This window comes from Corvus moneduloides, chromosome 4, assembly GCF_009650955.1.
Source record: "Corvus moneduloides isolate bCorMon1 chromosome 4, bCorMon1.pri, whole genome shotgun sequence".
Taxonomy (NCBI): Eukaryota; Metazoa; Chordata; class Aves; order Passeriformes; family Corvidae; genus Corvus; species Corvus moneduloides.
Window position 1 is genome coordinate 34,772,078 of NC_045479.1, and position 21,941 is coordinate 34,794,018.

Here is a 21,941-nt window from a genome sequence, read left to right on the forward strand (position 1 = left end):
ACTTTGGCAACTAAAAAACATATATTTTCTACCATGAAAGCAGATAATGATTTTGCAGATAACAGTATTTTTGTACAAAAATCATAGTGACTTAAGCCTATTTATGTATTTACCACAGTGTAGTGTGTGCAATGCAGAAATGTCTATTAAATATGTTCACCAGCTTTGGTCTTCTTCACTGAAATGGTTTTGCAGAGCAGAAATGTGTTGCTGCCTAAATGTCTTAGAGTGTTTTCAAAAGGCATCCTGAAATGCTGTGTTCTTTTTCCCCTCCATTTAGCATGCAATCACCTGTCATAAATCCTAAAATACTGATGTCATGTTCTCATTTTGCACTGTCATTTTGTCTAAGTTGAATGCTTCCCATGTGTTCTTTAGAAGACACCAGTTTGTAAGACAGGATTCATGGTCTGTGCTCACGGGTTCATGGAGCACTTAAGGAAAAATGTAGCTGAAGAATGAAGATTTTTATTCCTTAACAAAGCCAGTGTGATTAATAGTTTTAATAAAATGTTTGATATTGAATAGTTGCTAGCTTGTATATATTTTTTCTATGTATTTTTATATTCTTTTGAATATTATGTCATAAATACAATTGTTATTTCTGGTTATATTTTCTAACTATTCTAAGATCCCAAGTATGAATGGATTCAGCTGCTTCAGAGTTTTACTTCTGTTAGGGAAGGATTCAGACTCTTGAACTGAGGTGAAAAATTCTGGCTGCTAAGTATCTCCACTGCAATTTTGATTTTTTTCTCAGAACCTTGTGTCATGGCTAATTAGTTCTTCTTCTTTTTATTTACTTGTTAAATTTTTATGGGATTTGTTATATAAGGATTTGTGACTAGAGTAAATCCCAGTGTCACAGGTTTATCATTGAAGAGTAGAGTCTTGTTCTGCTCAATTTATTCATAAAATAACCTGAGATTGTTTGCAGTCTCTCCATTTTTTGCTATGACACATTGCTGTGTACCAATAAGAACATGCACAAATTACTCTTAAACTTCTGTAAGCTGTTATTTGCATTAAAAGAAAAAAAATTAATTTTACTAAAATAATGCTTAGGGGGGAGCATGACAAAAGGCAAAAAGCAATGTCAAACTGTGACTTGCTACTTTCACATTCTTTACTCTTCTCCCAAAACCTGCTGTGCAGCTATGATGCAATTGTTTAAATATACATTAAAAGAGCAGTGAGATAAATATTTGAAATGTTTTTTTGCAAATCTCTTCAAATCTACTTCATTTTTATGTCTGACAGAAATATTTGATTTAATGAAAACTTGGTCCCCAATGATTAGAAACTTGGGTGATTTAATGCCTTGTTTTACTGAATAAATGATGACTGGAGATTAAAAATTCCCAGTTTTCTTTAGACCTTGAAGCACAAACTTTCCATAAAATTAGCATCTTCATCAAAATGAGTATATACCTAATCCAGTATATTCTTTCACTTGTGTGGGTCTGTGTTTTAAAAGCATTTATTTTATAGGTTGTTCATTGTGAAAACAAATTAGGTGCTACTACTGTAATGTAAAAATAAGAAATAGAGCTACAAATTCTATTACAAACACTTATACTATTCTTCCCTTCAAATGTTATATTCTCATTTTTTTAATACCTGTGGCCTAAGTCTTCAGACTTTTGCCTTTGGGGAGATTGTATTTTCCTATGCATTAACAATTGTGGATGAACCTTAACTGCAATTTAGATTGCTGCAGAAATATAAATATATAGTCATTTATTTAGTAGCAATATATTCTGTCTTCACTTCCATATTGAAGTGCTTCTATTGCACATTTTTGCTATGATTATTACCGCACTACAATGCTCCCAACAGACCTCCAGTAAAGGACCAGGATGCCATTTTGTTGGAAAAAAAATACTGTAACATGGTTCCTGCTCTATAGCACTTAAGAGTATAAATTTGTCTCATGGTGTCCACTGCTCATACAGATGTCGAATGGACAGCATTACTGTAAAGCCCAGGTAGCACAGTGACCTGTGCAATAGATGTGGTGAGCAACAATTACTCTTTTTGCTACCATAGGAGCTCTGTAAATGTCTCACAGGACTCAGGCTCATCCGATACTCTTTGAATATTCTTGTTCCTAAAAGCATAGAGATTAATTCAGCTGGAATGACTGGTTAGGTGTTTCTACAGCAGAAAATGTAGGATGCAATCCAATAGAGTTAATGGGTTCATAAGTATTGATAGATAGACTTGGCTAAATGGCATAACTTGATTTTTGACAGCTGATGGCTGTAGTGGCATCTATTCAGGTGCACAGTCTGTCACACAATTGTTGTTCTGGGACCCTGCACAGTTCCTGGTATGTTGTATGAATTCTATCACGCTCACTGTATTTTAACTCCATGTGTGGGAGTTAAATACTGGGTACATGTGCCCTCTCCCCAGCTCCAAGCCTGGTTCTTAATGGAAGAGAGGTTGGGTCTGCAGGCAAGAAGGAAGTGGCAGTGTTCCCCATGAGGTCCTGCAGCTAAATAACTGTAGGACACAGTATTCATCATGAAATAACACTACTGCTCTGCAATAAATCAGCATGTATGGGTAGTTTTCTGGATCTCATGAGGTTGAGTTATTTGAGTTATTTTGGGAGTCTGTACAGTGTTTTATATTAATCAGTAAAGAGGGATCACAGAGCGTGCCTGACATTTTTGCACAGCAGCAAACAAATATATCAATATATGACAGAGCTCTGTGAAGCTGAAGAAGATGCCTCAGAGACAGAAGATAAATAGATCTTCTGATATCTCCTTTATTCCAGAGAATTACAGAATAAGAAAGCTCTGTGTTTCCAGCACAGATTTTATGGATTTCTAATTTACCACACATTTTGCACCCAAAGCAGAAAAAAGGGAGAAAGAGGAAATAGCATAGCAGCCAAGGAAATACAAGCTGAGAAAACACAGGGATCACATGAGCCAGATGTGTGGTTGAGCATTTTTCACAATTGTTTGCCAACACACCTGAAAACTCCAGGAGATTAATGCAATTGGAAGGTTACTTATATATGGTTAGTTTAGGGATTGTTCATAGTCAGCATGAGAGTAGACACCTGGATAATTCCAGTTTGGATTTAATGCCTTCTATTTGGCAATCTGCTTAGGGAGCTTAACAAATCAATGGAATGCAACTCTCACCGGACTTGATTTCAGAAGGTCTCGTTAGCAAATGCCTTACTTTAAACACACTGACTTGCTAAAGTAAATAACATAGCATGTAGGTGAAGGTGTGCTTAGCTGACATGCATTGTGGAGCTCACTATGACTTGTATAAAGTATATCCATGAAGATTTTTATACCTAATGTTTAATTTGCTCACAGTGTTCACAGAGTGCCTTTCATGAGACATCAGAAAGAATATATCATTTCTCTTTGATCTGTTATTTTGGGAATCATAAACTTTGAGATGGATGCCATTTTATCCTGCACTGGAGGTATGAATTCAGATCCCAGAGCATAGCTGCTTATCTTTCTGTCTGTGTCAGCTTTGGGGTAATTTGTCATTTGACATTTGTCAAATGAGATGTTCAAGCGGATGAAGATAGTTTCATGGCAAGAATTAGGCTTGCAATAAAGGATTGCAAGACAAAATGACTCTTTACCATTAACTATCTTTTTGCAGATCCATCTTGATGATTACCCTTTTTTTTTTAATCAGCTGGAATAATATATTGTTTTAACATTTCCTCAATGTTCTTCTTTGGAATGATTATTCAATTTTCTCTTTATATGTTAAATATTAAATGATTTGTTAAAATCATCTACTAACTCTCAAACCAGATTTTAAATAGTATAACAAGATCATAGTATCTTTTATGCTTATTACTCTCCATAATAATTTTTTAATGTATGAATAGACCTTGCATGCTGAATTTGAATAAAATATTTAAATCTATTACATGAGTCAATCAATAAAATCAACTTTAAGCTTCACTATGTTTATATTTATTAATCAGTATTCCCATTAACATATGAACCAGAAAATGTGTCATTTGTGTTTTCAGATTGGATCATCTCAACCCTACAGTGCACATGCAGCTCTAAGAGTATTCTGCAAATTCGTAATGTGGTCAAATAGCAAGATGTTTTGCATATTTTTTCTTTTAATTTAGTGCAAACAACTACTCATCATATATGCCTGTAATAGAAATAAATATAGGAATAATTTTACTTAGAATTCAAAAATGTGAACGATATTGTGGGTTGGGTTAGGAAATGTCAACATCAGTAAATAATAAATAATCTTCATTGATACTAATGGACACCATCAGTGTATAGGTGAAATTATTATAAAAGCAGCTGTAGAGGACTTGACTTGGTTCAATCTATGGAAAATGAGCCTGCGTGCTTAACTTGGCACCTGGAGAGTGTGGTTTGAACCCCTTTAATGATGTAGAATATGTGGTTACATACAAATAGAAGGAGAAAAAAAAAGAAACCATATGTATAATTCCACTATATTAGAAAAAAAAGTCATATTAGATTCCATTCTGCAATAATCCTAGGATAAAGGCATTATTTTAGAAGTTCCATGTACAAGGAATGTCCTTTGTAATTAAAAAATTGATAAAATTTGTATCAGTGGAGCTCATATCCTCGATCTTCACTGGAGAAACCTGGGGAAAAAATTACTACCAGTAAGAATGTCATTGAAAAGTATTGAGATCTTGACTAAAATTAAATGGGTACCTTTGGCTTAATACTTGAAATACAGACTGTAATTCACTGTACTGAGCTTCAATTTCAACCGAGTGGGAATGAAATTTAAGTTGGGATTTTTTCCACTTGTACATGCAGATCATGGCTTTGATAGTATTTAATTGTATTTCTAGGATAAGGTTCATTTCCTTTCTGAATATTTCTCATATCCTATCTATCTGTTGTATATTTTCATGTTTTCTACAGTCAGGAGCAGAGATGGTGATTTTAATACAGATACACTGTATAGGAAAATGTGATAAAACTGAATATACATGCAGAATAGTGGTTTTCATAACAGACGTATCCAGTCAAAATAAATCTAAACAATCTCAAATCTCTAGGTGACAATATGCAGACAAAGAATACAAAATTTCATTTGGGGAAGACGGTTTTTACTCATAGGGACATATATTGATATAACCAAAAGAGGAAAACAGATTTGCAGTGCAAATAGCTAAGCACTCTTTTTCAAACTGAGCAGGATTTTTCAAACTGAATTATATTTGTTAGACAGGGGTACATTTCAAGTAAATGCTTTATGTACTGAGAGCAACTACATAAAGCCCTAGAGGCACAAATATCTGTGTATATATTATCATATATATTAAATGTATACATGCACACTATGTATACATGTTCAATAACATATATTGTTGAAAAGAATGAACATTATAATGTTTCTGCCAAATCCATTCTCAGCTCTGACAAGCTGGAAATCAGACCCTACCAATGAACTCTGAAGATTTTGAATACTGGTCTTTGTTAGAGTAATAATGAAAGAACGGTAGTTTCACTACTGTTTTGTTGAGCTTGGTAAGCAAAAAATAAAGCAAGAGAAATTAGTCAGCAGGTGTCAAATACACACTATAATGCAACCATGTAATTGATGTTTGTTATTATTTTCCTATTGTGCTAGTCTCTGAAAAAGACAGTTCTCTCCCTGTGTTGTATTTCATACAAATTTTGTGACAAATTAAAAGTACTACATTTTTGTTTACTTAGATAAGGGCTTCTGCAGAAAATGTACTGAAATGCACCTGGTAATCTCTGAAAAATCTTGACAGATTTTTCATAATAGCACCTGCACCATTGCTTTCAATTCTTCTGTTTTCTAAGTGCTGCTATAGAAACAAATGGTGCGTGCTCTAGAGTACATGTAGTAGCACAAGACAGGTATTTACACAGTAAAAATTTGGTCCACAATTTACAATGAAGCAAAGACTAATAAACCCTACTGCATTATTACCAGCCTAAAGTGTGTTATTACTTTTAAAGTACAAAAATGACTGCTGCCCCAGACATTTAGAGTTCAGATGGAGTCAGGGCTCAGTGATGGTGCAGACAGGTGCAGGAGGCTCTGCGGTCGGTCAGCCCCCTGCTGCAGCCAGCTGAGTGCCACAGCTCTACGGTGCCCCTGGACCACGGCGCCCTTGTCACCAACACAAGTGACCTCCACAGGTGTGTCAGTAAAGCACTGATAGCTAGGACCTTATCAATAGTTATCACAAGCACAGGCTGTCCACAGTAAAGGACCATGGGGTTAGTATTTTCACGTTTTCCATTTAAAATTAGGAATCTGCCACAGGTTCAGAGCATTTTCAGTCGTTTTTTGCGTGTTGTCATTCATTATGTGTGCTTCCACAACATGAAAGCGGAGTCTGGATGATGCCCAGCATACTAGCTACTCACAAACATACAAGATTTGTTTTCATTACTCTCTGATTTTCTGCTAATGTCTGATCTCCAAGGCTCCCTCATGAGGATGATTTCACTTTAATTAGTATTTCTATGTAACAATGAAAGCTAAACAGCAATATTAATTAAAGGTCAGCAATCTCAAAAAGGGGGAATTCATTATGTAAATATGTTGAAAATATATATTACCCATAATTTCTGCAGTTTTTTATTTGAATAAAGTAGTATTTTTCTTGACATGTCAGGACAGGTTTTAAAGGACTCAATTGTGTAAAGTTTCTAGAAAGGTCATCACTAAATAGCAATAAAATACACCAAAGTTCCAAGCTAATAGAAAATAAACCTAGCTGAGGTTGTCAGTCAGACACAAACATTTAGGTTACAAGTGAAATTTGTAATAAAAAAGCCTCACTTGAAAATTTGACTGATTCTTTTTTGGTTTACATCATTGAATGGGAGAGAAGACAAAGAGCTAATTTAAAAAAAAAATAAAAAATGTTTTTTTCTTCCCCCAAAGTGCAGTGTTAGGACTGATGGTTTCATTGCCTGCCTACCAAAGTTTTTTTTTCAGTCAGAAAAGACTTTTTCCTTTATTTCCTTTATTATTTTTTCCCTTGAACTATGGCTAATCTTGATTACTATGCTATATGTTCCATGGATATTTTAATTCCTAGGTATTCTGAAAGTAAAGCCCAAAGTCTGTATTTGCCCTTTCAAATGCCCCTGGCTGTAAAACTCAGAACCTCCATTGCTGAATGAAAGAACTAAAGCATTTCAAAACTAAAGTCATTTTTATGGAGATTCATTTTTATTATTTCAAAAGACTTTGTATGGATCTATGAGTTTTGTTCATGAAATCAGAATGTGCTATTTATGATAGCCTGAAGAGCATCTTGTGTTCTCTCTCTCTCAAATGCTATGTATATAGCCAGCCATCAGTCCTGTGCAGTTCATTTGACTATGATACTGAACCATACTGAGATTTATTTCAGTGTTGGAAGATGATGTAAACAAATTCAGTGGTTTAAGGTAGGATAAGTTTATGAAAAACAGCTTTTCAAAAGCTTAAAATAATTTCATTGCTTTTTTAGAATCACAGAATCATAGAAAGGTTTCGGTTGGAAGGGACCTTAAAGACCATCTAGTTCCAACTCTCCTGCCACAGGCAGGAATGCCTTCTACTACACAAGGTCTCTCAGAGGCTCATCCCACCTGCCCTTGAATGCCTCCAGGGATGGAGAGTCCACAATCTCTCTGGGCAACCTGTTCATAAAGTGATGAGGCACTGGAACCTTATAAGAAGTAAAGAATTTCTTCCTAAGATCTAAGCTAAGCCTGCCCTCCTTCAGTTTAAGGGCATCCTGCTTTGTCCTGTCATTATATAGAGAAGTATATTAAGTATTCCTAGTACAGTTAATTGCCTGAAGACTGAAACTGTAATGAGATAAAAAATGGCCACTCAAGTTACAACAGCAGAGGTACCTGGTCATTTAGGATTTTTTATATTCAGAAATGGATTCTGATCTCACACATCTCAAATAATTTTAAATTAATTAATTTGCAATATACCCAAAGTAAACATGCAGAGTAGTGCTTTCCCTGCTTCATTTTGTGTCTAATGAGAGACTTTGTGCTGTAAATAAATGCACTTCATTTTCAGGTATAGTTTGTGGGTTCCAGTGTATTTTCATTTTGTCTAACAAGCCTATTTCCTATTTTGCCAGGTTTTGTGTCCTGGTTTTTCCTTTCCTTTTTAGTTATCCTTCACAGTTTTGTAGTTTTTCAACTACATGTGAATCTTTTATTTCTTTCATTTTTATATCTTAGTGTCCTACTAAGGTTAGTAATCAGACCGTTTCCCTTGTTAAATAGAAGGAATTTATGCTATTGCTCACTGATTTATAATCTCACGTTATCTTTATTAATTATCAAAATTGTCTTATTACATTGTCCTTTTCCAAGGACATGGCTGATGGGTGTGGCTCTATCAGGTAATTCTCCAGATCAGTACAGGCTCATGCATTTATCTTCTGTTCTATGGTGTATTTTATATTTGAAATCAATATTCCCTTAACACCTGGATTCAGACTATTAGATTCGGCCATTTATGGAAATGGAGACCAGCTCAAATTTTGAGCCTGAATTGCTGAATCCTAGCTTCATTAAAAAGTATGTGATTCAATGGTATCTGTAGATAACAGACACAAATTCTGCTAAGATTTTAGAGAGAATTTATGTGGGTAGTATAGTGGAGGTATTTACCAAAACTTTAAATTCAAAAAGCTGGGCTTTAGGAATGTTGAAATTATTTTATAGTTGAGACAGAAAGGCAGAAGTTGTGTAAGGTTATGTTCAGAATCATTATGACAGAGTAGGCCTTAGAAATTGTGCCATTTGTTTCTAAGTACTTTTGACTTCTGGAAGACAGAATCTAAGTAATTGGAAATTCTTTAAAATGTTGATGTCCCTTGTCAGTCATAAAACTTACAGGCAAAAGTGAGAAGGATGTTGAGGATCAATATGCCGGTGAGAAGAGAAGAAGCTGAAGGAATATTTCTTCAGACTAGAGGGTATTTTCATGGACTTAAGCTACAAAAGTTAGAAAGGTCCAACTAGAAGAGTAATACTCTACATTTTATTCTTAAACAGACAACAATCACTTCATTTTTCTGAATCAAAAAAAAAAAAAAGAATGTATCAGTTCTGCTGAATGCGCTTGGCAGAGAAAGAGAGCCACATTTAGGCTTTCTTTAGACTCAACTATGGAGAGACTCAAAATTTTACCAGTTTAGAATCACATTGAAAGTCATTACTGTGGTCCAGGTCAAGTGTGCTAAATAGGAAAATAATGTCTGTGATTTTAGAAATGGAATATAATAATTTGAGGTCCACAAGCAGAAGCTGATAAAGACAAAAATATGTGATATATGTGATATATTTGTTCATATTTTAGAAGGTATAATTTCAACTTCAGTGTTTGGGTTAACTGTCCAGCTTTGGGTACAACAGTCCTAAATAGAATGATGATATTTATCCACATTTATTTTCTATTAATCTGTCTTGGAGCAGGGGGGAGGGGGGAGAATTTTGATTTGTTTTCAACCACTGTGATGCCATCCTCAAGAATATTACCTTTTACTTTCCAAAACAAAGAACATAGAATGGAAACCATCAGGAATTAATGTTAGAGGTTAGATAATATGTAGGTACTTAGAAAGCTGTCTGTGGACATGTTTTGTAGTAGATATTTTAAGCTGGATATAATAAACATAAAAAATTTAATAGAACAGATAGGCATTTCACAAAAATAATATTACAAAATTTTATCTTCCTTGAACGATCATTTCCTTACCTAGATCTCTGCTATTATTGATGTCTCCCATTGTAATGATCATTAGAATTTAAGAAGTTTTGGAGTCTACCTAGGAAAAATTTAGAGTAATCTATGTCTTCACCCAGGTCATCAACCCTTCTTCCATGTTTTGAAAAACTTTTTTAAAAGTTACACAAATAGTTCAGTGATTAAATTAACACTTAAATTTGCAAATAATTTGCACATTATTGAAAGTTAAATCAGAAATAAGTAAGTAATAAAAAGGAGTATGATAGCTATTAAAAACTTTTGCTTCAACAAAATGAAAAGCAAAAATTTGTGTTTATTTGTAAGACACTGGAGAATTTCCATTCTTCCTTAGGAGCACTAATTCTGCTTTAATATATTCATTGAATCAAGAATAGAAAAAGAATGAAAACAATTTAGCTGTGTGGTTCTTCACAGTTTAGATCTGCTATCTGATGACTATCCGAGAGCTGAAACTTTTACAATGTGCCAGACTTCAAACTGTTTGCTGATCCTGTATATATTTGCTCTGCATTCATTACAGTAATAAAATCATTGAAACTGTAATGTTTAACAATGATGGATTTTTGGCAAAGTGATTGTTCCCAAACATTAAAAAATCAAGAAAATGCCTCCAAATAATGATACACAATATTCCATTCTTTTATTTGCCTGTCATCTAAAAGGAACAATTGATTTTTTTTTTCTTTTTATTTATTTACTTGCTTGGAACGTGGTGGTTCTATGGTACCTAAAAACCCCTAGAGTCTAAGAAAACTTAAACTCTTTTGAATAAGTGCTGAAATGACAACATTTGGCACTAGTGTTTAAAGAGTATTCTTATTAAGCTAAAAGGCTGTTAAGGATTTGTTTTAGATACAGGTGATAATTCAAAATGAAGGCATAGTGATGTCTGCTTTTTAATGGATCAACAAAAGATTATCATATGGAAAATCCAGATCTATTGTTGCCTGTCAATTAACATATCCTATGATTTTACATTTTTTTTACATTAAGTGTAATTTCTCTATATCAATCAGGATTTTATAATATGTGTGTTGTAGTATCTCAATCTGCCTAAAAGTCTCTTTAAGCACTAATTGATGGCTAATTTTGTTTGGTGGAAGTCATCATTTCGCTAGTTTTGATTTGAGAAATATTTGAACCATAAAGAAAAAAAAGTGAGTGAAGCTATTCAGAAAACAGGCCACAAATATTAAATTACTGATTAATGTGCACAAAGTAAGACTATGCTAATGAGGTTATACCAGTCCTTCTTCTGTTATTTGAGACAGATGTAATTCTCTTATTTAGGCAAAATATTTTAAAGTTCAGTGTATTTGTACAACCCCTAAAGACACAGATTGCATCAGACAGTTTTAGTTCCCGTACTTGTAGTTTCCTATGATTGCTTGGATGAAATGCTGCCTTCAAGTCTTGGTCTTGGCAGTGAAATCAGTGGGAGTATATGACTTCTACAAGGGCTGTAACTTGGAATTTTTAGTGAGCAGTGAATTAGCCTGCTCATCAGAATCTCATATTACAGCAATTTTCAACATTTATATTAAGGAAGAGCTGTTTAAAGTGGTGTGTCTCTTACATCTCAAATGTTGGTCAGAGTGATTCAAATGGTTAATGATTTAAATATAATTTAAAAAAAAACATATTGGAAAAAGAGTTTCAAATTAAAATTAAATTATTCACATCAAAATAAGTTTATCTTTATGTCAATTAGAACTAAATTAAACTATATTTAATTTAATTAAATATCCCACAAAATCGTGGCTGTAGCACATGCATGCCAGGTAGTACTACCTTATATTCTCCCTCCTACCCCGTGCTTTTGTATTCTAGGACAGGACAGTCTTTTAGGGTGTTCCTGACTCAGGACCTGTGCAGACAAAATACGGTGACAGAAGCCTTTAAACTTACACCAACTTTCCAAAAACAGCATCTATACATCCTACCAGTGTTCTGCTGTGTTTAATACATATTGTAATTCATCAGGTAAATCATTTACTGTATGTGCTCATGAAAGCAGAACAATACAGAGATATCTAACTGTGCAATTTAATGAAATAAATTGTTCATATTAGCCAGATCTTCCAGCTTATCATAGTATACAAGGTAAAAAAATTAGGACCTAAATCTTTCTATCCTGTGTATTGCCTGAGAGTAAGCCACAAAGTCAGAGAGAAAGCAGTAGCTATTTTCCAGTAGCTGCATGGGATTTTTAGTAGCATTACCAATACATAACCAATATTTTAAATACAATAAAACCTGCTTGTATATGTGCTAAAATGGTCAATGAATAGTAGAGCACGTTAATGTACATGCTTTTCTTAACAAAAACCACGTGAAAAGTATGTTGCTGTTACTGGTGGTGGGAGGCTGACAGAAAACCAGCACTTTGTTTTACATCACTTGGGTTTGATTCATAGCTTCGTGGTACTGTTTTCTTATAGCACAAGTTTGGCATTCATTGAATTCTATATAAAAGAGAAAGTCTTGTTCTCACAAAAAAATCAATGGCTAAGTGCTGTTTCATCTTTCAGGCTAAAAAAAAACTGTCCTACCACAAAATTAGGATGGAAGACAAGCCAGTGTTGTCTATTGTGTCATTTATGGATTCCTTTGTGTCCTTAATTGCCTTTAGACATCATGAATATGTTTGGGTTTTAAACCTCTCTGCATATAATGACCAAATTTTGCAAATACTAGAAAGGCCAACATAGAATTGAATTGTTAATAGATTTTAAAAATCACCTGCTCAGTATTTTTCTGGTTGTTTTATATACATTAACCACTTATTTTCTTTCTTTTGCAGATTGTAGCTTTGCGTGAACAAAATGCACACATTCAAAGGAAAATGGCAGCTGGGGAAGGGTCGGCTGAATCAGAGCATATTGAAGGAATGGAGCCAGGGCAAAAGGTTCATGAAAAGGTATAAAATGTTAGTTGTCATTAAATCTAACAATCAGTGTGATAAATAATCATGCTTTAGATTTTAGTAATGTGGATATTTTATGGGATGTCTGCCTACTGAAACCCATATCAAAAAATTAGCTTGTTTAAGTGGAGAACAAATGCAAATGGACAGGTCCTTGCTCTTTGATAGGATATTGAGTTAGACCCATAGCTTATAACAAATTTTCTTGGAATTTTTTGCATAATGCTACAATTTTAAGTACTATATGCTGCTGAGTGATCCTTTGTAGGTTGCATACAGAAGAGCAAGGTGTAGTGGCACGTGTGTGTGGAAGGCTGTATGTGCAAACATTCCTGCAAAAATAGACCCTAAGGGGATGACAGAGACCTAAAAACTAGAAAAAGTAATTTTTCTCTGTGCTGCCTATGGATGATCTTCAAATTCATGTCCATGCTCGTATAGAGAGAAGCTGCTTATGTAGCACTCCTTCAGTCAGAAATAGGTGTATAGAATTCTGGCCAAGTATTTGCTGCTTAATGCTCAAAGATGACAAAATGTAGAGACTGATTTAGAAAAAAAGGTCTTTTCCTAAGCCTTAGATTTCCGTATTGACAAAAACCAAGCTGAGCATCTTCCTCTTTTGCTTCAGAATTGTTAAATTAAAATGATAGCATAACATAACATTTGGCAGACAGCTGAAATGAGTAGAGCTGCTGCTTGGAATTGTGCATTTTTGTGTAATGCCGTATGATGAACAGCGGCATAAATCTTACTTAGAAAAAATAGCTGTCATCATTACTTATTTTATAGGCAATCCAATTTCCAATGGTGCACTTGCAGTGCAAGCATTAATTTTACACATTTTGCAGTTTGTGTGTATTTTCCTTTGAGTAATCTATGTGTTTGAGAAACACACAGTAAACAAACACTGTTCAGCTACATTCCCCTCTTGGAAAAATCTTACTCAGAGACACATCTGTGGAATTTTGATAAACAGTGTACACCCCACTCGCTTGTGCTTTTAAATACAAACACACTGTTTAGCTGAAAATCTCTGATTTTCTACTTTCTTTCCAAGCTGTATCTTCTGATTTGAGCCACTGGGTTCACTGCTTGTAAGCAGAACTAAGTGGAAATAAGACTATCCATCCTTTAAGAAAACTTTATGTTTAGACACTAATGAGAGGAATGAAATCCAACATAACATATTATTATCAATTTTTAATTGAATTTTTTTACAGCATTATGTCCACAAAACTCATATGCTCCCTAATAAAAACACTTTGGGTTTGTCATTTTAGCTGAAATAAAGGTTTGTGCTTGCTAGTTTTTGCTCCTTACAGTAATGAAAGCATACTGGATATGGCATTAAGAGGAGGCTGTATTGACACCGGATCAACCAGTGCACTCTAATTCACATCCTCTGCACTAGCTGCTCTCTACCTTTCTACATTTACCTTAGTGGCCATCATCAATTCCTTATTATTTAGGCAAGAGAAACTTAAAAGCTTGCAAATATAGAAACTTGCAAAGAGGCCAACTTGCACAAAGAGAAGAGCTTTAAAGGACCTTGAAAACTTGTTTCAAAGAACACCTGACAAAGATCACTTGCTGTGAAAATTAAGATGCAACCATTTATGTTATCAGATAGTCTCCTACTTAGATCTGTGACCACTTGCTGTCACTCAGATCTTTCACTTAATCTCTAAGGACAATAGCCTGATTTCCCCACAAACAAAAGCCAGGAAAGAGAGAACTCCCAGTGAACAAAGTGGCCATTGTTAAGTCTATTGAGAAGCAACTTGGGATGCAGCAACAGTGGAAGTGAACAGCCAGAAATAAGATACTGTGAATAAGTAGTTTGTTTTCAAATAAACTCATTATTTCCTACTGATATTTATTTCACCTTCCATAAGAACCATGAAAGTTGAATTATTCAGTAAAACAGTATTTTCAGAAATGATCATATGCAAATTAGGGAGTATTGAAATTGCTTTGGAAAAGAGAGGATCTTATGATGTTTGTACACCTTTAATGTCCACCATTACAGTTGTAATTATATTTTGCTTATTTCTCTCTCATAATGGAGAATATTCCTAAATTCTGTGCCACGTATTTTAATTCAAATATATAAAAAATCATTGCAATAATTCTTCTGAAGTTAATGGAGTTTTATCAGAGACTAATTAGCCTGAGGAATGACTATTTTATCCTCAAAGATGCCATGGATGTATCAAAAGTGTCCTGCTTGACAAATCCAGTTCAGCATGGATTTCTATTACACTGAAGGTACATAAGCTAACTATTTGAGTGCAGTGTAAATCTGGGTGTTTCTCCTTGGAAGCACACTGGTCCTACCCATAGTAAGGGTAGTTTTACCAACAGAAATTGGTAATTCCCTTCAGAACAATACCAGAATCAAATGGAAACAGATACATATACCAGGAGAGGTAAAAGAGCCTGATACTTCTGGTGCAATGAAGACCAGGTCTTCATTGAGGAACTCAGAGCCATATATAATTACTTTTTGCAAGAACCAAACAGTTGGGTCTATTTTGCTTTATAATATACCTCAGGCTGTCACATTAAGCTTATTTAAGAATCACATTTTTTCTTCTTACTCATAGCACTAACATATTACAATAATTAAATCAAACTTTCAAAATTAAATCAGGTTATGAATACAAAAATCTGTGAAAACACTGACAACAATTGTAGACATTGTATCGTGTAGGAGTAAAAGGTGTTTTGCCAAGGCAAGTATAGTGGGCTAAAATGTTCAGAGCGCAAATCAAATACTATTAATAAAAGTAGCAAGTGTCTTTCAGAGCAATCATCAGAATCTGTTCTGGTTTTTGGACTTGATTATTTTTGGATTTTCTGATGTATGTTTTTGTATGATTAATAGAACACTGCGGAAAACTTCCAGTTTCAGTTTTTACTGAAAAAAGTTTATATCACATGCACTCTTTTGTTTTGAATGAATAAATTAAAAAATCTTTCATTTCAACTGGTAGCTGAAATGGCAGAGAAAGGAGTGAAGGAAGGACATATGGAGCCCTCATCAGAAGCATCATTTAAAACTAGGACTTAGTAATGAAAGAACACCAACTGTCAAAGGGGTTTCTGGACCTTAGAGAAAAGTTTGCTGCAAGGACGCTTTGTTTACCTGTTTTCTGAGTGTAGTCAGAATGCAAGATGTATAAAATGTAGTGGGAGTGATGTATGAAATGTAGTGGGAGATGTGAATCGTGCCCCAAAGCATGTATTTTCTAAATTAGAGAAATAATACACTTCAGACACAAAATAGATTTGATAAGCAGATGATGGGTTTGCTTACAAGCAGTGCAGACATCTTTCTGGTTTTCTAATCATCTCTTTCCAAATTGATATTTATAAAGCTAATTAAAGAATCATGTGCTGAGGGGGACTTAATGAAGACTGATGGCTTGATGCACCTGGCAAGGTGAGGCTTATTGAGTGAAAGGAATCATGGATATAAGCTGCAGTTAGCTTAGAAGCCTTCATGAGTCTAAGGAGTAAGTCTAGGAGTGTATGCAGTGTTCTTTCAGAAAGAGTCCAGGCTAATATTTTGTAAGTACTGTTCTGCTTAATAGTTTAGTATGTCTGCATGACTATGAATACTTAGTGCTCACCACTATAGCATAAAGAGCTGCATGACTTATGCACGGTTTAAATGATAAGTCAACAGACTTCTCAAATCTTTGTCAAGAAATCAGTTCTTTGCTTGTTTCATATAAATTAACGTGCCTTCCGATTGTATGAGTTTCTTTTCCTTTTTACCTAGTAGAAACCCCTATATTCTACTACATATTAAGCCAGTTAAAACATATCTTTAAAGGGGAAATTTCGCAGGGGAATTTCACATTTCAAGTACTCTGATAACTGACAGCGTTGGCTGACAGACCTTTGCTGGATGATTTACTGCAAGGAGTTGCCAGAACATAATTTCTAATGGTGGAATGGGGAGGCTACTAAGAAAAAGGTGCTAGTCAGGGCAAATGAGGACAGAGGTTGTGTGTATAGTTTGGTTTGAACAGCTAGACAGCCTTTATAATAAAGGAGCAGCAACTGATTGCTCTCTCCTGTGTGAGAGCTCAGGAAGTCATCTAATAGTGTAAAAGAGAAACAGGCAGGCATTTTGGAAGAGACCAGCAACATGAAAAAAAATTCCCACCCATCAAGTGAATGCCCTCCCCTCTGTCATTTTGCAAAAGGACTAAAGTGGGACAGATGATCACAGACATCAGAAGATGAATAAGAGCTGAAAGCTGATCAGGAAACAGACATTCTAGATCTTCAAATCAGTAATAAAACTAGGAATCTTTTGATGGCTCAGTAGAAAGTGCAAGAGAGTGAGGATGTTTAGAGAGAAAAGTGCCAGAGAAGGTGGCTATTTTTACATCAGGAGTGGGGTAGGGGGGGAAAAATAATTCCAGTTGAGAGAATATTGTATTTGATAACTGGTTAGAGGTTGGAGACAGTTCAGAGTAACTGAAGAGGAGACCTCTAATGATCAGGAGATTACTGCCTGACGCAGACCAAAACGTGTGAAACAACCTAGAGAAGTAGAATAATTTTCAAACACAGAGGCAATCAAACACTTAGCAATTACTGTGACAGCTTAAGTGTAATGCTAGTGGTTTTGGCATAGCTTTACACACTGGTTTGTGTACTGGTTATATGGATGATGATCATGCTGCATTTGCTTGTTTAGTTGTCCTTTGGGATTGGTCTATCACATAGCAATGTAACTCTGTTAGTACCAGGGGTTTTTTTAATGTTTTGTATGAGGCATTTGAATGGAATGGGGTGGAAGAATGCTACACTGTAGCAAAAAGCATCCGCTGTAACTTATTTATTCTTACATCTCAAACAGCATCAGTAAGTATTACTCTTTGCAGCATTGATTTTCACTCTTGCTCTCCTAAAAGTGACCTGTATAGTTTAGCTTTCTTTGGTGGTTATTTTACTTACTTTTTGATATTTCCATGCCATAGAATTCAGACAATTTTATTTGACCTGTGAAGTAAACTGTATTTCTGTCTCTTCTCTGATGGAGCCTTCATGATCAGATTTTCTAAGTTGGAAGGAACATCTCCACCATTATAGAGTTAAAAATAAATCTTTTTTTATATTTTTCCCCTGGGATTTGGGACCAAATTTTCCAAATTTCCATGTGAGGACCATGGTGAAATGGGGTTTATGGTGCAGTGAACTTGCCAGTGCTCCTTTAAAAAAAATTTAGAGAGTGTCTTAGTAAAGACTAGACATAGGGCACACAATTTTAGGGTTTAAATAAACAAAACCAAAACCAAAAAGAGAATACACATACACACAAAAGCCCCACCCACACAACCCACATGCTTATACCATAAAAATACTTGTTTGTTCTAGGAATTCTAAAAGACAAGACTTCTGAATTTTTAGATGACTTTCGATTATTCAAAGGTACCTTATGCTTAGACAGAGCTTAATTTAGTTCTCTGATGTGGAAATGCTTATGCTTATGGGCATCCTGTGAATCAGCTGTGCTCGTACTACCAAAACTCAGAGGCACAAATTAGGAGTTCTCTCGGGTTAATGGGTCCTGTCTCTGCTGCAGGTTTTTCAGAGATAACCCCATGAGATATTATTGGTTTCCTTCTCACCACTCTCTGAGGTTAAATTCTAGTACAAAATACATAAATAATTACTGGTGGATAGTATTTAAAGCAAATATTTTGTGTCAAATTTTACACAAGTGGAGAAAAAATATCACGTGGAGGTGCTTTTTACTGTTCTTGGGATTTGCTTTTAAAAAATTAGGTTTTCATGTGTATTTTACCACATAGGTAGTTGAATGTAAGTTCTTTCTACAAAATAAAATGGTAAAGAACTTTACTATATAACCTGGTACAATTTTACCATTCCTTTTGCTAACTTCTGTAGACTTTTGTCCCTACTCTTTTTTTTATTTTATCTTACTTTATGTGTCGCTCCAATCAGTTTGCCTCCAGTGTTATTTATTGCTAGGGTTTAATTGAAAGGGCAGTATGAATTAGATTAACAGAGACTCCAATATTCTGGATGAGCCTTATTTTACAATTTCTCATGGTGTTCCTTTACCATTGTTCTTGGTTTTTACTAGTGAACTAGTCTGCAGCTGGTTTTCCTTTTATTATCTCATGGTGGAAAGAAGCAGCAATATAGGGGGGGTGGGATTTCTGGTTGTTTGTAATGCTCCAATCTGCTGTCCTTCTCCCTGCTGACACTCCTATACAAGCAGCAGATTGTCTTACTGGAGTGCTTTTTGGATCTTGAAAGGAAGAAAACCAGATTCCAGGGATGTTATTTTCCTTTTCATACTGTTCAGTGGTAGGGAACATTTGCTTTCCTCCTCCATTTCCACAGACCTTAAGAAATTAAAATTTTACTTCTCCCCTTTCCACCCCAAACATTTCTTGTTTCATCCCTATTGTCCCCTCATTCCTGTCTCTGCAGTGTCACCTGTTAGAGTTAGTACCATCACTGTCATCAGATTTATTTGATGATTATTCCATCCTTTCTGTTTCTCTTCCTATCTTGTTTCACTATATTTGGATGAGACTGAAGGCTTTCTTTATGAAGGAAGGGTATCTCTAAAACCCTTGGTAACAACCGCTTTATTTATGTTATATCAGTTATTTATCTGGTGTGGTGTTATGGTGATGTAAGAGAAACAAAAAAGCAAAAAACCCTCAGCTTACAAAAACCCACAACAGGCATCCTCTTGCTGTTTCTCTTTCCCTTATTTTTCCCAGGAGAGGAGGAATGTAAGTGCTGCATTGTTGGGTAGAGATGTCATTGCTCATGTACCTTTGTTTGCTCTGACCTAGCTCAAGACAAGATGTCTTAAGGTTCTGTTGGGCCTTTCAGTCTTATGCCAGCCAGATTTCTCATGTGGCTGAGAAACCTGTAGAAAGGGGCAGGATTAGAGGCCAGAGACCCTTACAGTATGTGTAGCAGGCAAGCACACACTGCAGCTGTGTGTACCTGCCATGTCCATAGAAAGCAAAAACGATGAGGGGGAAAATATTTGATGGTGCTGCTGCCTCTGCAGTATTGAAGTCTAACTAAGTAAATGTGATAGAAACAGATGGACTATCTGTATTGGGTAAACTAGTTAGCAAAAAAAACCCTCAAAGCACTGAAGCATGTGAGCTATCTGCCACATTTCTTTTTTTGGGCGAAAAATAGCCATTGATAGTAGATTCTTTTGTGTGAGCTAATTGAGCTTAAGGAGTGTGTCCATATGTGGCTTCTTCATGACCCCTTTTGATAGACAGCATCATAAAATTTGTTGAAGACTTCATCTGGATGATTAACTTCTAAGACAGATCTAGGGACCAGGTACATTTTTTGTTTTCTCTGCTAGATCGTTTTGACTAGGTCGAAAGTTTTCTTTAACATTCCCTCTTTAAATACTTCCTAATTGTTTTAGATTACTTTCAGTACTTCCTTTTCCACCACCACAACTAATTTGACACTATTTCTTCCATTTTTGGGGGATTTGAGCTAGTATAGGGATATGATACTCAAGAACGTCTACTTTGAAAGCTTTTTTTTTGAGCATGCTCTTCTGAAAAGGTTTCCTTTAGTGTTTCAGGTAATAATTAGCAGAGATTTATTAAATTTCATTGTTTTAAACATTCAACTAATTGTTTATTTACAAAGGATTGTAATTAATATAGAGTAATGGTATTGTAATTGATATATTAATTGCAATGGATTGCAATTAATATACAGCATCAACAAGAAGAAGCTCCTTGAATACCAGGAAACAAAAAAAATTCAACAAGATAAAATAAATTCAACCAGAGAAAGAACAAGAAAAGAATCAAACAAACAATTACAAGACAAGGGACATGGACATTATTCACAAACTCAGTAACAAAAAAGATGCTGCACCTCTGTCACTCCAGCTTATTCCATAGGAAATTTCTCTGAAGCATGGGAGGTTCCTGCTCCTGTCACTAAATCAGAAAATGAATTTGAATCATCATCTACAGAATGTCTTTTGCTTCTACTGACATTGCATACTTTCACATTCTTGTTCAAGCTATTTTTGTGTGGGAGAGAGGGGAAATTATTATCATAACTGTTGATAAAAACCCTCCTTAAAAACTGAGGAACGTTATATCAGTTAATCCTTGAAATAATTCTTAATAACATTCTACCTGTTGTCTTTTGAAGTGATTGCTGTATATGATGTACTCATATAATAATATATCATAAAATAATAACAAGGCATAAAAGTCACAAAGTATCAGTTAAAATCACTTGGTAAACTTTTAAAGTATGCTTCAAAATTCTAAAAATACCAGATTTTAAACTGAGTGTTTAAAATTTTATTTGTGTCTTTACAGAAAGCTTTTTTTTTATCCTGATCTTACTCAGGAAAATTAAAATGTTGACATTTTTAGCAAGTTTGTAATTTTAAATACCAACTAGCTCTATGTATGATTACAAGAAAAATGTAAAGTAAAGGTGAACAATGATGAGAATTAAAGCACTTTGTAAAAAGAGTTCATCAAAGAATTATGAGTTAAGTTCATGTGCATAGATCAAAATACATGCATGCATAATTGTCAGTCACAGCAGCGGTTTAGTGGTGAGAGACAAATTCTAACTGCCATATCACTTTCCTTAATTCTCAGATACTAAGTAAATTAGTAGAAAAAGATTGGTTTTCAGGTTTAATTTATATGTAGTTTAGTTATTAATATCTTAAGGAAAAAAACTTCATTAATGAAAAGAGAATTCTTCTCTTGCAGCGGACATAGTCCTAGATATCACAGGTTGCCATTTCATAATTACCAGGGTTTATGTCACATAAGGTACATGAACACATGCCATTTATTGCATTTGAGATTTAGTATTTGGCTTATTATAACCTTGCAGCATTCCTGGACTGCTCTTCAGAGAGCTGCAGGGCAAATTCCATGCAAGATAAAATTTCCCAATCTGTGAAAACTGCTAAAATTGCTGTATGAGATTAAAGCAGTAGAACAGATTATAATTTTCATAGATAAAAACTTTATCTTTAATTTTCAAAGTGGAAGAAAATATCATGGTTTGGCTGTCTTATCCTGTTTGAGTATTCGAGTACTATTTTGTTTTTGACTGCTGCATATTAATAGCATTTTGATTCAAGCAGACAAATTGAACACTTTCCAAACATCAAACTGAGAGTAAATAAGTTTTTAAT

At 34.7% G+C, this 21,941-nt stretch overlaps 1 protein-coding gene across 10 annotated transcripts in view; it reads left to right on the forward strand.

The window, feature by feature from the left end:
- The window catches only part of PPFIA2 (PTPRF interacting protein alpha 2), a 296,305-nt gene that overhangs the window by 203,099 nt on the left and 71,265 nt on the right, over positions 1 to 21,941 (forward strand). For all 10 annotated transcript variants that reach the window (XM_032105306.1, XM_032105297.1, XM_032105298.1 and 7 more), the window contains one exon: positions 12,590 to 12,706. In XM_032105306.1, coding sequence (XP_031961197.1) covers positions 12,590 to 12,706 — 117 coding nt within the window. The remainder of the gene's footprint in view (positions 1 to 12,589; positions 12,707 to 21,941) is intronic.